Consider the following 15,865-nt stretch of genomic DNA (forward strand, 5'->3'; position numbering starts at 1 on the left):
GCAGGAAAAGGGAGGGAGAAATGGAAGGGAGTGAAGGAGGAGGGAAGGAGAAAGAAGGGGATGGGGAGAAGGGAGAGGGAACTGGGAGGGAGTGAAAGAGATAAGGAACATGATAGGAAGGAGAGAAAGGCAGAGGGAGAGAAGAGGAAGGTAGGAAAGATAAGAGTAAGGAATCAAGAGCAGGAGAGATGAAGACATGGGGGAAGGGAAGGAGGAAGGGAGGGAAGAGGAAGGAGGTAGTGAGGGAAGAGAAGAGGAAGGGAAGGAGGGAAGCGAAGAGGAAGGGAAGGAGGGAAGCGAAGAGGAAGGGAAGGTGGAAAGGTAGGGAGAGAGAGAGGGGGAGGGAGAGACGAGGGGCGGATAGAATAAAAGTGAGAAGGAAGATGGAGAAAGAAAGGAAAAGGGTGATGGGAGAGAGAGAGAGAGAGAAAGAGAGAGAGAGAGAGAGAGAGAGAGAGAGACCATAAAAACAGTAAGCAGAATCAGTGACGAAATTATAACATTATTGAGAATATGTTAAAACCAGGAAATTCTCTCTCTCTCTCTCTCTCTCTCTCTCTCTCTCTCTCTCTCTCTCTCTTTCTGTGTGTGTGTGTGTGTGTGTGTGTGTGTGTGTGTGTGTCTAATCTCAAGATAAAGACGAATCCAGCCTCCAGTCATCTTAGAGGGAGGGATAAAGAGGGAGGGAAGGAAGGAAGGAGGAAAGGAGAAAAATGGAGGAAAAAATTGAGGTGTTGAAAAGTAGAAAGAATGTGAAAAAATGAGTATAAAAGAGAAATGAAAAAAAGGAAGGATATTATGTGGATGCTAATGGAGAGGGGAGGGAAGAAGATAGAGGGAAGGAAAAAGGAGGGAGGAAGAAGAGAAGGAAGGGGAAGATGTAGATAGATAGATAGCCTAGATAGATACACAACACAGATAGACGGTAGATTGATAGATTGGTATATTGATAGATGGATGGATGGATGATAGATAGGTAGATGTATAAATAGATGGATGGATAGGTAGGTAGACAGACAGACAGAAAGATAAATAGATAGATGGCATGGATAGATAGATTGATGTCTTTCTGCCATTGAGCTACGTAAAATAAACAGCAAAAGACGAAATTTTGCGCCAAGTTAAGGTGAAAGAACCATAATTTAATCTCCTCTTTTATCACAACGAGATAAAGACGAGAAACAGATAGTGCATTACTGATAAGGATGGAAGGCGAGAAGATAAAACTCCTCTCTCTCTCTCTCTCTCTCTCTCTCTGTCTCAGCGTATTACTGATAAGGATGGAACAATTGAATGTATAAGAATGAATGAAAGACCAGTATGACAAGAATAAGGATTGTGCAAAACTGACTGAGAATTATGGTAATACATTAGGTAGGCTATGAGTGAGCGAAAGACTGAAAAAATGTATAATGATTGAATGTATAAGATTGAATGAAAGGCCAATATGAAAAAATAATAATGAATTATTAAAAAAAGGGTTTGAAATTAATAACTGTGATTAAGAATGAGTGAACGAAGGACTGTAAAAAAAAAAATTATGACTGAATGTATAAGAATGGATCAAAGGCCAGGAAGAGAAAAAATAAATTTGAAAGTATGGTTTACTTTAGAATGAATAACTAAGAATAGGTATGAATGACTAGGTATAAATGACAGTGATTGGATGTCTAGGAATAAATGAATGAATGAATGACTAGCGTGAATGAATGTATGAATAACTAGGAGTGAATGAATGACTAGAAATAAATGAATGAATGAATAACTAGGAGTGAATGAATGACTAGAAATAAATGAATGAATGAATAACTAGGAGTGAATGAATGACTAGGAATAAATGGCTGAGTGAGTGACTATGAATAAATGAGTGAGTGAATGACTAGGAGTGAATGAATGACTAGGAATATATGAATGAGTGAATGATTGACTAGGAACAAACGAATGAGCGAATGAAAAAGAGTAAATGAATGTCTAGGAATGAATGAATGGCTAAGAATATACCGTAAATAATGCCCTGAATGAAATAAATAAGGAAATGAATGTGAATGAATGAGTGAATAGAAAGTGAATGATTATTTATATGACTGGGTGAAAGTGAAAAAAAGAACTGTAGAAAATGAATGGCTGAATAAAGAAATGAGTGACTGGACAAAGGGATGTGTGTGTGTGTGTGTGTGTGTGTGTGTGTGTGTGTGTGAGAGAGAGAGAGAGAGAGAGAGAGAGAGAGCAGCAACCAAAAATCTAAAGTGAAACGCACAGCCAAGAGAGGTAGCGAGAGGCAGGGGGAGGCAGGGAGGGTGGGTGGGTGAGGTAGGCAGGGTGGATGAAGCAGAGGGAAGCGAGGCGAGGTTGGCAGGGGGAGGCAGGCTGGGTGGGTGAGGTATGGTGGGTTAGGCAGGCAGGGTGAACGTGGAAGGGTGGATTGGAGTAGAGTGGGTGTGGGAAAGAGGTTAGGCAGGGTGGGTGAGGAAAGAGGCAGAGTAAGGCAGGGCAAAACAGGGTGAAGCCAGCAGGATGAATGAGACAATGTGTGGGTGAAGAGAGGAGGCAAGCACGGTGGGTGAGAAAGGGTGATTAAAGCAGGGTGACTGAGACAGGGAGGGTGAGGCAAGGTGATGATGCAGGGTGAGACAGAATGAAGTAGGGTGAAAAAAGAGTTAAAATACAGTGGTAAAAAGGAAGCAGGGCAGAGCAAAAAATGATACTGGGTGGACGAGGCGGAATGAGGCAGGGTGAAGCAGGGATGGTGAGGCAGGGTGGGTTAGGCAGGGATGAGCCAGGCTAAGCGGTGACCCTGGGCTGGGACACAGACCTCCCATTAGAAGATTGTTTTAGCGCAGGGAAAAAGCCGAGAGGGGAGGCAGAGAGAGAGAGAGAGAGAGAGACAGGAAAAACAGCAAACGTATACGACTATCCACCTAGTACTGGGGAGAGAGAGAGAGAGAGAGAGAGAGAGAGAGAGAGAGAGAGAGAGAAAAGGAAAAAAACTGCAAATGTATACAACCTCTCTACCTAGCACAGTATGTCTGATGTATTTCTCTCGGTCTGTTCCTCCTTCTGCTTCCTCCACTCCCCGTCTCCTTCCTCTCTCTTCCCCTCCGTTTTTCCTCCTCAACCCTCCTTCTTTTGCTCATTCCCTCTCTCCTCCAGCATCTCTTCCTCCCCCTTCCCTCCTCTTTCCCCGCCTCACCCTCACCCCTATCCCTCACCCCCCTGCTACAGATTAAGTACCTGTCATCATAGTGGGTATATTAATGGACACAGTTCCAACCCTTTCATAACAATAGATTCTTACTAAACTGCAGTAATTAATAGATAGATAGATAGACTGACAGATAGATAGATATCCTACGAATAAGGGTCTTAATTTATTTTTTTAGTTACCGGTACGAATATAGTTTTAAAAGTCAGTAATCGAACACCTGTGATTAATTAGGTGTGATTAGCCTGCATCCAACATTACAGAGTGCAGTCAGCAGCGAAAAAAAGTCGCATTCTATGGCCATCTTTTATTATTATTATTTTTATTATTATTATTATTATTATTATTATTGTTGTTGTTATTATTATTACTGGAAATTATCATAGATTTAGAGGCTTGTTCACACCTTCATGCTTTTTAATTTTTTTTTAATAATACGGCTCTTTAACCCCTCAAGCGAATAATGAATATATATAGAGAGACAGATAGATAGAGCGAGAGATTGATAGATAGGTACGGTAGTTAAATAAATACGTATATAAATAAAAATAAGGATTACGTGAATGAAAAAGCGTCATCGAATTGAACTGCTTAATCCCCATTCCTCCCTTATTCCCCCCCCTCTCTCTCTCTCTCTCTCTCAAAAGAAAAGGTAAAACAGAGAGGATAAAACTGGGAAAGAGAAAGAATAACAGGTTGACATGAAATGAGAGAGAGAGAGAGAGAGAGAGAGAGAGAGAGAGAGAGAGAGAGAGAAAATAAACTGAAGGAAAGGCTGAATGTAGAAGTTAAAGTGAAGGAGGTAGAGATAGACTGAAACGAGAGAGAGAGAGAGAGAGAGAGAGAGAGAGAGAGAGAGAGAGAGAGAGAGAGAGAGAGAGAGAGAAAGCTGATAAAAGCAGTGAGGTGGGGGCCACTTAATTGTGCAGGACCAGAGCTTCCGGCCCTCTCAGTGTGTGTGTGTGTGTGTGTGTGTGTGTGTGTGTGTGTGTGTGCGCTTGTGTGTGTGTGTGTGTGTGTGTGTGTGTGTGTGTGTGTGTGTGTGTGTGTGTGTGTGTGTGTGTGTAAGGATGTCTGTATATACAGTATCTGTGTATGTGTGTGTGTGTGTGTGTGTGTGTGTGTGTGTGTGTGTGTAAGGATGTCTCAATACATATCTGTGTGTGTGTGTTTGTGTATGTCTGTATACATCTGCGTGTGTGTGTAAGGATGTCTCCATACGTGTGTGTGTGTGTGTGTAAGGATGTCTCAATACATATCTGTGTGTGTTTGTGTATATGTGCGTGTGTGTGTAAGGATGTCTCCATACGTGTGTGTGTGTGTGTGTGTGTGTGTGTGTGTGTGTGTGTGTGTGTGTATGTGTGTGTGTGCGTGGGCGACAATAAAGACTCGGGTGAAGACAGTCGTGTGATAATTGATATGATTCAGGGCACTCCAGCTCAGCGGAACAGGCCAGGAGTGGCAATAATATTTACAACCCGACCACCCGCCACCACCGATCTCATTCTCTTCCAAAAATACTTCGTCTGGCCTGAAACCAACATTTACACAAATTTCACATCAAATCCACTGCATCCATTAAATTTCCACCACTTTGAGCTTTCCAAATCACCCTTATAGTGTCGAAAAAAGTACAAAAATAAGGAAAATACGATGGAAAACGGCGAAATAAGGGGAGGACAGACTCGTTCCCATCCTGAAAGGCTCGCTCGCCAGCCCGACTCCCACCGGCGGTGATCAGCTGACCCCACGCGCGGCCGAGTGGTTGATGAATAATGTAAACAGGCCATCAGATCGCCCTTAATCCAGCCGCCCCGAGGGAATATAATTGCCTGCTCATCCATTATGGGAGACGACCACCCATATTGGTCATATAGCCGTGACGCGAGCCCTTGTTACCCTGCCAAATGAGGTGTGAGTGTCAAGTGTGGAGGAGGAAAGGGAAGGGTAGCAGTGAAGGAGGAGGTAGAGAGAGGAGAGAAAGGTACAGAGGAGTGAGGGAAGTATATGAAAAAACAGAGAGAGGAGAGAAAGATACATGGGAGAGAGGGAAGGGCAGGAGAGTAGGAAGAGTTAGAGAGAGGAGAAAGGTACAGAGGCGAGAGGGAAGGAGAAGAGGTAAAGGAGGGAGCAAAAGGGAGGGGCAGAGGAAGAGACTTGAGGGAAAGTTGAAGAAGAAAAGAGAGGGATTGAAGAGAAGAGAGGCAGACAGAAAGTGAAAAAAGTAGGGGAGGAGACGATGGGATAGAAGAGAGGCCAGGAAAGAGGAGGGTGAGGGATAGAGCGGGGGTGAAAATATAGCGGAAAGAGAGAGAGAGAGAGAGGACCATCCCTGAAAGGGTTAATTCAGTGTTAATCCTGTTATTATTATTATCATCATCATCCAAACCTCCCTACTCCATCCCATTCCCCTCCCTCATCCACATCTCCCATGTCCTCCTATTCCTTCTAAGTTCCCACTCATCTCATCCCCCCCCTCCATCAACCCCTCCCCTCTCTTTTCTCTCCCTCTTTCCCATCTCATCCCTCCTACATATCCTCATATCTCCTCTTCGTATTCCTTCTCCCCTCCCACTCCTCCTATTCTCTCCCTCTCTCTCATTTACCCTCCTGTTTTCTCTCCCTCCCCTCCATTTACTTTCTGTTTTCTCTGCCTCTATTCTCCCTAAGCCTCCTTCCTCCTTTCCTTCCATCTGCGTGCCTTCTTCCCTTCTATCCATATCTTTAATTCATAAAATAGTTTTGCTGTAACCTTCCCTTTGTTGTTGTTGTTTAAAGATTTCTGCACCTATAGTGCAGGCCGGGCCATACATTAGCCCGGTCAGTGGGGTTTAGGCTGACTAAAAAATAGTAAGGGGGAAGACAGGGCCTGGGGATTGCCCAGCACACACGCCCTGTCTCCTGTCTGGCTTTTTGGTGTGTGGCCTTCCCTTTAACAAACAGCCTCGAAAAGACCAACAGATCTGTTGCTGTCTGTTCTCTCTCTCTTTCTCTCTCTCTCTCTCTCTCTCTCTCTCTCACACACACACACACACACACACACACACACACACACACACACACTAACAAAATATATAAACGAGAGAGAGAGAGAGAAAGAAAGAGACTGATTAAAAGATGAGAAATTTGAGACCGTCACTGATTATACGCACATGTGTACGCTTATGCAGGCATACATACATAGTGCCAGCTCGTTTTTCTCTTCGAGAAGGAGAGTATGTTTTCACTCGTTGTTTGAATGTTTGTCTGTCTTAGCAGGATTATTCAAAACCCAAGAGAAAGATGGACCAAATTTGGTGGGTAGGTAGCCCATGGCCCAGGGAGGAAGCGGTTAACTTTTGGCACCGATCCGGATCGTATTACGGACTCTGGACCCGGAAAACATTATTTGTGAAACCCTATTCAGTGATGAGAAAACCTAACCCATTATGAAGAGTGGTTTGGAAATTACGTTGCCCTTGTCGGAGAGATGCGCTCCAGTGAGTGCCCCTCTAGTTTTCATACATTGGTTTACATAAACAAGTACACACACACACACACACACACACACACACAAGCCATAATAACAGCCAACGAAATTAGAGAATGAATGAGTAGTTTTTAGCCTGAATGGAGTGACGTCATAGCGAAGTTGTGACGTGATTGGCTCCCTGTTCTCAGCTGGACCAATCAGAGTACAGACCTTGGCCACGCCCCCCAGTGACTGACCAATGGGAGGGACGCTGGTGGGGACGCGTCAGAACATGTTTTAGAGAGAGAGAGAGAGAGAGAGAGAGAGTTACGAAAGTATTGAATGAGGCCGCTCTCTCTCTCTCTCTCTCTCTCTCTCTCTGTGTACTAATTCGTGTAGGCCTATGCATCTACACCATGTTCTATGTGCGTTGAAAGCGAGTACCTGTATGCATGCATGTGCACTCACGTGTGAGTATCCTCACTCAGTCTCAGACTCATTTTAAAGTCTCTCTCTCTCTCTCTCTCTCTCTCTCCCCCTCCCTCCCCTCCCTGCCTCCCTGCCTCCCTCGCTCACTTCCGGCCCATAACAGGGAAACGAGAGGGGAGTGGAGAGAGAGAGAGAGAGAGAGAGAGGCATTTTTGGACGCAATTATAAGCTTGATTTGTTAAGATAGATTGATAGGTGGATAAATAGATACATAAATAGATAGGCAGATGGATAGATAGATAGATAGATAGATAGAGTGAGAAAAATAGATCGGTAAAAAGATAGGTACAGAGACAGAACTAAACAGATAGAACGATCGATAAATAGACAGGTACAAAAGATAGATTAAGAAAAAAAAAAGCGGCTACGCAGTCTGCCCTGGTGATTCTCTCTCTCTCTCTCTCTCTCTCTCTCTCTCTCTCTCTCTCTCTCTTTCTCAGTGTAAGGAAATTTCACAATATAGTTTCAAAACATCCGCGACAAGGGAACAAAGAATAAAATACTGAGAGAGAGAGAGAGAGAGGGGGGGAACGGAATCCTGCTTAGTTTTGCAAAAGCCTCTCTCTCTCTCTCCAGCTCTGATATTTCCTCCCCCTACTGTCATTTCACACCATCCTCTCCCTCCCTCCCTCCCTTTTCTTCCTTTCCCCTCTCTCTCTAATCTTCATCCCTCTTACCTTTCCCTCTTATTTTCCTTCCCTCACGTTCAGCTTCTCTGCTTCCATTCCTTCATTCCCCTCCCCTTCCTTCTTTCACGTTCCTCTCTCCTCTCATCCTTCCTTTTGTCTCATCTCTCCCTCTTCTTATCCTATCCTTTCCACCCCTTTCCTCTTTCCATCTCATTCCCTCTCATCATTCCTTCTCTCCCTGTCATCCCCTCCTTCCAAATCGCTTCTCCTCCCCTCCTTTATTTTCCTTATTGCCTCCCTCTGTGATCTTTGTTCCTCTTCCTATCCCCTTCATCGTCCCTCCCTTCCTCTCTCTTCCTCCAGTCCACCCTGTCCCCATCCCTTCTTCTTTCGTCCCTTGATCCTTATTCCTCTCGTTTTCCTCTCACCCTTCTTCCCTCCCTCCACTCTCCCTCCTTCTCTTACTTCTCTCCTTCCCCCTCCTACTTCCCAGTATCCTCTCCACTTTCCTTGCCCTTCCTCGTCTCCTTATCCGCGCCTCCTTCTACTCTGCCCTCTCCACCTCCCTCTCACCGTACTTATTTCCCCGTCATTTCCCTTTTTCCATCACTCTCATCTTCATGCTCCGTTCTCTCAGCGTTCTCCTTCCTCCTTTCTCACTTCCTCCTTTCTTCTACCTCTCTCCCTCTTTTCTTCTCTCCCTCTTCTTCTCTCCCTGTCTCATCTTTCATCACCATTCACCCTTATCCTTCTTCCCTCTCTCAACTCCCCCGTTTTTCTATCTCCCCCCCCCTCCCTTTCTTCTACCTCAGTTTCCTCCCTTTCCTCCCCAGTTTCATTCCAGCCTTCTCATTCCCCTTCCCTCCCTTTCTCTTCCTCCCTTCCCCTTCCCCCTCCCTCCCACCCTCCTCCTACTCACCGTGTGTATCCCAGGGTTCCGCCTTCACCCTCGTCCCCACCTCGAAGCCACCAGTCCTGTGAAGAGAGGGAGGGATGAGTGGGTGGAGTGGGGTGTATGAGGGGAGTAGGATGAGTGGGTGGAGTGGTGTGTATGTGGGGAGTGGGATGGGTGGGAAATGAGTGACTTAGAGTACTGGGGTGAGTGAGTGTGTCCTAGGAAGAGAGGGAGGGATGAGTGGGTGGAGTGGGATGTATGTAGGGAGTAGGATGAGTGGGAAATGAGTGACTTAGAATACTGGGGTGAGTGAGGGTGTCAGAATGGGTGAGGCAGGAGGCGAGTGTGGAAATATGAGTGGGGTGTAAGGGGGCGGGGGTGGAGTGAAACGGATGTGAGTGAATGAAAGGGATGAAGAAGAAATGGAGTGAACTGGGGGATGGACAGTGAGGAAATAAAAGGAATGAATAAATGAAAGAGTAGGAAAGTTTGGGGTGTGGGGTGAGTAAGGAAGTGTGGAGGGGGTGAATGGGATTGGAGCAGCGGAGTAGGTGGGAAAGTGGAGTGACGTGAGTTATGGAGTGGTGGATGAGGTAGTGTGAGGCTGGTATGGGGAGTGGGGAGTGCAGGATAAGAGGGGTGTTATGAATAGTGGGGTATTTGTGGGGGAGTGAAGAATGAACGAGTGAAAAAAATGAGAGTGAGAGTGAAGTACTGGAGTTAGGTAAGTGAGAAATGTGAGGTCAGGAGAGAGAGAGAGAGAGAGAGAGAGAGAGAGAGAGAAGGTGAAATGACGAGGAGGCTAGCATCTTGTAATAGTTAATTCCTTCCTTAAGCAGAACTGTCTTCCTGTCTCACACTCGACTTGATGAGTTACTAAGACTCTCTCTCTCTCTCTCTCTCTCTCTCTCTCACACACACACACACACACACACACACACACACACACACACACACACACACACACACACACACACACACACATTGGGCAACTAGAGTGACAATAAGAAGAGCCCCTATAGATATAATTCCTTAGTGTGAAGATAGAGTGACAGTGGAGATCTATGATGACTGAAAAAAAAAGGGGTGTGAGGTAGGGTGGCACAGGGCAGGTACGGTGATGTACTAGGGTAGGGTGACATAGGGCAGGTAGGGTGATGTACTAGGGTAGAGTGATGTACTAGGGTAGGGTGACACAGGGCAGGCAGGGTGATGTACTAGGGTAGGGTGACACAGGGCAGGTAGGGTGATGTACTAGGGTAGGGTGATGTACTAGGGTAGAGTGATGTACTAGGGTAGGGTGACACAGGGCAGGCAGGGTGATGTACTAGGGTAGGGTGACACAGGGCAGGTAGGGTGATGTACTAGGGTAGGGTGACACAGGGCAGGCAGGGTGATGTACTAGGGTAGGATGACACAGGGCAGGTAGGGTGATGTACTAGGGTAGAGTGATGTACTAGGATAAGGTGACAGGGCAGGTAGGGTGATGTACTAGGGTAGGGTGACACGGCAGGTAGGGTGATGTACCAGGGTAGGATGACACAGGGCAGGTAGGGTGATGTACTAGGGTAGGGTGACACAGGGCAGGTAGGGTGATGTACTAGGGTAGGGTGACACAGGGCAGGTAGGGTGACGTACTAGGGTAGAGTGATGTACTAGGGTAGGGTGACACAGGGCAGGTAGGGTGATGTACTAGGGTAGGGCGATGTACTAGGGTAGGGTGACACAGGGCAGGTAGGGTGATGTACTAGGGTAGGGTGATGTACTAGGGTAGGGTGACACAGGGCAGGTAGGGTGATGTACTAGGGTAGGGTGACACAGGGCAGGTAGGGTGATGTACTAGGGTAGGGTGACACAGGGCAGGTAGGGTGATGTACTAGGGTAGGGTGACACAGGGCAGGTAGGGTGATGTACTAGGGTAGGGTGACACAGGGCAGGTATGGTGATGTACTAGGGTAGGGTGACACAGGGCAGGTAGGGTGATGTACCAGGGTAGGGTGACACAGGGCAGGTAGGGTGATGTACTAGGGTAGGGTGACACAGGGCAGGTAGGGTGATGTACTAGGGTAGGGTGACACAGGGCAGGTAGGGTGATGTACTAGGGTAGGGTGACACAGGGCAGGTAGGGTGACGTACAAGACTCACCTGTGATCAGTCAGGGCGTCGTGTAGGGCGGCCCTGTAGCTTCTGTAGGGTAGGTTATCATCACGACGTCCGCTCTGTGGGAAATAACAGGCGTAGGTCAGGTGAGATAAGGTGAAGTCAGGTGAGATCAGGTGAGTCCGGGTGAGGTCAGGGTGGGGTTGGAGCAGGTGGTCTAGTATCCTCGCCGACTAAGGAGGCTCCCTAGCATCTCTTCCTTAGCGATTTATATTTGGATACGGTTGGTAAATATCCTCTTGCACATTACGGTCGTTACCTATGCAAAGTATGGCGATATTAGAGTGGTTTTGTGATGTGGAGATGGACAGTAAGGTGTAATAGGCAAAATAAGTTGCTTAGGAAGTGGTGTTAGGGAGCTCCCTTAACCTATGGGAATACTGACCCTGCACTCATATTACTCTAACTTGGCCGAAAATTGCTATCTCCCTTGAATGCTGAGCTGTAGCGAGATTAACGGTAGAATATGATGCTAGTCACGAAGAAGTGTTGTGGAAAGGATGTTAAAGTGTACGGTATACAGTAGCTGCTGCTTGTACTGTACAGTAGATAAAACAGTGTGTGAACTTTTTCCGTCCTTACATTTTCAAACAGTAGACGAAGCGTTGGAAAATAACCTGCAGTAATTGTGAACGTGTACGGTATGCCTATGGTTTTTATCAGTACATCATGAACAAGGCACGTCATACAACATACAGTATCAGTACATCATGAACAAGGCACGTCATACAACATACAGTATCAGTACATCATGAACAAGGCACGTCATACAACATACAGTATCAGTACATCATGAACAAGGCACGTCATACAACATACAGTATCAGTACATCATGAACAAGGCACGTCATACAACATACAGTATCAGTACATCATGAACAAGGCACGTCATACAACATACAGTATCAGTACATCATGAACAAGGCACGTCATACAACATACAGTATCAGTACATCATGAACAAGGCACGTCATACAACATACAGTATCAGTACATCATGAACAAGGCACGTCATACAACATACAGTATCAGTACATCATGAACAAGGCACGTCATACAACATACAGTATCAGTACATCATGAACAAGGCACGTCATACAACATACAGTATCAGTACATCATGAACAAGGCACGTCATACAACATACAGTATCAGTACATCATGAACAAGGCACGTCATACGACATACAGTATCAGTACATCATGAACAAGGCACGTCATACGACATACAGTATCAGTACATCATGAACAAGGCACGTCATACGACATACAGTATCAGTACATGATCAACAAGGCACGTCATACAACATACAGTATCAGTACATCATGAACAAGGCACGTCATACAACATACAGTATCAGTACATCATGAACAAGGCACGTCATACAACATACAGTATCAGTACATCATCAACAAGGCACGTCATACAACACACAGTATCAGTACATCATGAACAAGGCACGTCATACAACATACAGTAGGAAACACATTTTCATTCAGATATATTTGTCTTCGGAAAGAAAGGTGAATAGGAATAACGCTCATTGCGAATCCAACAGTGACTCTACACTGAGTGACAAGTCAGTTGGTTTTCTGTAACTCGTGAAACAATTTACTGCGTTGGATGGTAACCATGTAACCAAATGACGCCTGGTGGTCTAGTGCATTAAGACGCATCAGCCGGATGGAACCCATGAGGATTTGCATTCGAGGGGTGATTGGAGTTTATTGCTTACATAATGCCACTCAGGGGTGAGGGTGGCTGGTGAGAGAGAGAGAGAGAGGACTTTTTCTTGGTGATGAAAATGTACCAGAAGAAGCAGCAGCAGTAGCAGTAGTGGAGTGGTAGTAACAGTAGTAGCGGTGATGTCATATAATTCCAATTCCCTTCACAGTAATAACATCACTAGCTAATTGCTGGTCTATAACTCTTCCCCTCTGCCTATAACTCAATTAGAGGAGTGATTAACAGCTTCCAATAGGCGCTTCATTAACAGCCCTAACTACCCCAGCCAGCGCCAGTCACACAATTACCACAGTTACCTCAGTGATTGGGCGTTTGGCGAGGGGGGTAGATAGAGAGAGGGATAGATAGGTAGAAGATGAATGGATGGGTACATTGGCAGGTGAATGAGAATGTAGGGAGATGAACAGATTGATTGATGGGAGGATTGATGGATAGATGAACTGATGAACACCACACACACACACACACACACACACACACACACACACACACACACACACACACACACACACACACACACACACACACACACACACACACAGGTAGATAGCTGACTGGATGGATGGCACGATGGAGGACGAAAAGATGGATGTATAGTTAATGATAGACACATGGATAGATGGAGGGACTGACGCAAATATAAAATGGCCTACAGGTGGATAGATACACTGAGTAGATGCACGAAGAAATGGATGGATGGATGGACGCACCAGCTGATAGTGGATAGACAGACAAATCAGGTAATCTCTCACACTTACCTGCGGTTTAGTGTCCTGGTAAAGCGGGCCTCTTCTCCTACATAACATCTGCAGTGAGGCTAGGGAATCGTGGGGTAGGGAACCCTCGCCCACGCCCACGCCTACGCCCGCAAGCATCCTGGTGTCCTCCTCGCCCATGGGTGTGGTGAGGGCGGGGGTGGTGGCGTTGCAGGTGGGCGTGGAGGAGTGGGTGGGCGGCACTTCTGACTTGAGCTGCTGTTGCTGATCTAGGCTGCCCTGGTCTGTGGAGGAGGATGGAGTGTGTAAATATTTGGTGTGTGGAAGCATTTGGTGTGTGTGTTTTTGTGGAGGAGGATGGAATATGTAAGTATTTGGTGTGTGTTTTTGTGGAGGATGGGCTGTGTAAATATTTGATTTGTGTGTTTTTGTGGAGGAGGAGGAGGGAGTGTGTAAGTATTTGATGTGTGTTTTTGTGGAGGAGGATGGAATGTGTAAGTATTTGGTGTATGTGTTTTTGTGGAGGAGGATGAAATGTGTAAGAATTTGGTGTGAGTGTTTTTGTAGTGGAGGATGGAGTGTATATGTGGTGTGTGTGTTTTTGTGGAGGAGGATGGAGTGTGTAAGTATCTGGTGTGTGTATATGTGTGTATTTTAAATGTACTGGTATAAAATGGAGAGCTGCGTAGTGTATGTGTGGAGTGAATGGTTGGGTACTGTGAGTTGATGGGGAGGGTGAGTTGATGGCAGTGTAGTAAATAGGGCAGTGTGAGGAGGTTGGCAGAATTTTACCACTGAGTTCACCCAGTTACAACCACAGTTCACCAAAGCCTAGTGTAATTAATAGGCATATGTTCTGTGTCCACATACTCTACACCAGACACCAGCACTACTATCTTCCTTTTCACCTACCGTACCTTCTCGTGATGAACAAAATGAGAGAAAGAGGTGGGAAAAGAGCAGGGAGGAGGAGAGGGAACAGGGAGAAGGAGGAAGAGGAGGGAAAGCAGGGGGGAGGAAGAGGAGGGAAAGCAGGGAGGAGGAAGAGGAGGGAAAGCAGGGAGGAGGAAGAGGATGGAGAGAGAGGGTGATGGACGGAAGGAGTGATCATGAAGAGAGGGAGGGGGTCGTGTGGTTCAAAGGGCGGGGCCGCGAGGAGAGATTTCCTCAATGATGGGCTTGTTGCTTCCAGGGGCAGGGGTGGAGGGGAGAGGAGTGGAGGGAGGGAAGGAGGCAGAGGGGAGGGGGATAGGTAGGAGAGGCAGGGACAATGAGGGAAGAGGAGTGGAGGAAGGGAGGCGGATAGGGGGTAGGTAGGGGCAGGGGCGCTGAGGGAGAGATGTGTAAGAGAAGGAAGGTAGTAAGGAAGAAAGACAGAAGAACATTGAAGAATGGTTAGTGGAAGATTCTCTCTCTCTCTCTCTCTCTCTCAACAAACAGGGATGGCGTGGGTGTCGACAGTGACGTCACAGCCATACACGTCCCTAACTCGTTTACCGAGAAGAGGAAGTGACGAATGTGGGAGTGTTTTTATCTATTTTATCTACTTATGTCTATCTTTTGCGTGACGCCATTTCCTAGAGAGAGAGAGAGAGAGAGAGAGAGAGAGAGAGAGAGGATCGAATAGTTCTCACACACAGATATTTTCTCTCTCTCTCTCTCTCTCTCTCACACACACACACACACACACACACACACACACACACACACACACACACACACACACACACACACACACACACACACACACACACACACACACACACACACAGAAGCTTACCTCAGCCTAAAAGAGACGTTGCGAGAGAGAGAGTGAGAGAGAGAGAGCCTAGACCTCTGCTAGTGATGTTAATAATAGGCTCAGTATGGGTTTAAATGGCCTTTGAGTATTGACATAGGCCTATCGGATCCCTTATAGGCCTATTCAACCCCTTCCCTCCACACTCACTCAAAATTTATGGGAAAAAAACAAAAATGATCAGAAAAAATCCATTACGGTCCAGTGTTGTCATTTTTGTATGTCTTGTAACGCCAGATATTTATTTATTTATTTATTTATTTGTTTGTTTGCTTTTGTTTTTTGGTGTGACTACTGATGACCTACCTACTCGGGCTGAAGGGGTTGGTATTCTTTAAGGGTTATCATACAGAGGGAGAGAGAGAGAGAGAGAGAGAGAGAGAGAGAGAGAGAGAGAGAGAGAGAGAGAGGGAAGGAAGGGTTAGAAGCAATGAGGAGGAGGTTTGGAGAGGGGAAGGAATTGAGGAATGGAAGAGATGGGAGGAAAGGAAGAGGGAAAGTAAAGGAGGGAAGGAGGAGAAAAGGAGTGGTGGAAAGTAAAGGAGGGAAGGAAGAGGAAAGGAGGGGAAAGGGAGGTTGGATGAGATACAGGAGAGTTGGAGGAGAGGGAAGGGGAGGGGAGGGGAAGGTGTACTGAAGGGAGAGACGGGTGAGGGGAAGGAGAAGTATGGAAGGAAGTTTGGGAGGGGAGTGGGATATGGAAGAAAGAGAGGCATGATGAAGGAGGGGAGGGGTGAGGGGGAGGAAAGAGGAGAGAAGGGAGGGTGGGAGGAGGGAGA

General features: G+C 46.3%; 1 protein-coding gene across 1 annotated transcript in view; it reads right to left on the reverse strand.

Moving 5' to 3' along the window:
• The window catches only part of LOC145396841 (uncharacterized), a 64,953-nt gene that overhangs the window by 27,565 nt on the left and 21,523 nt on the right, over positions 1–15,865 (reverse strand). The window contains exons 2-4 of the mRNA XM_080270124.1: positions 13,331–13,572; positions 10,812–10,885; positions 8,691–8,746 (exon numbers count right to left, since the gene is read on the reverse strand). Of these exons, the coding sequence (XP_080126250.1) occupies positions 8,691–8,746; positions 10,812–10,885; positions 13,331–13,572 (372 nt within the window). The remainder of the gene's footprint in view (positions 1–8,690; positions 8,747–10,811; positions 10,886–13,330; positions 13,573–15,865) is intronic.

The sequence above is a fragment of the Coenobita brevimanus genome, chromosome 39 (genome assembly GCF_032717465.1).
Source record: "Coenobita brevimanus isolate Jiangsu-jjx chromosome 39, ASM3271746v2, whole genome shotgun sequence".
In the NCBI taxonomy this organism is placed as follows: Eukaryota; Metazoa; Arthropoda; class Malacostraca; order Decapoda; family Coenobitidae; genus Coenobita; species Coenobita brevimanus.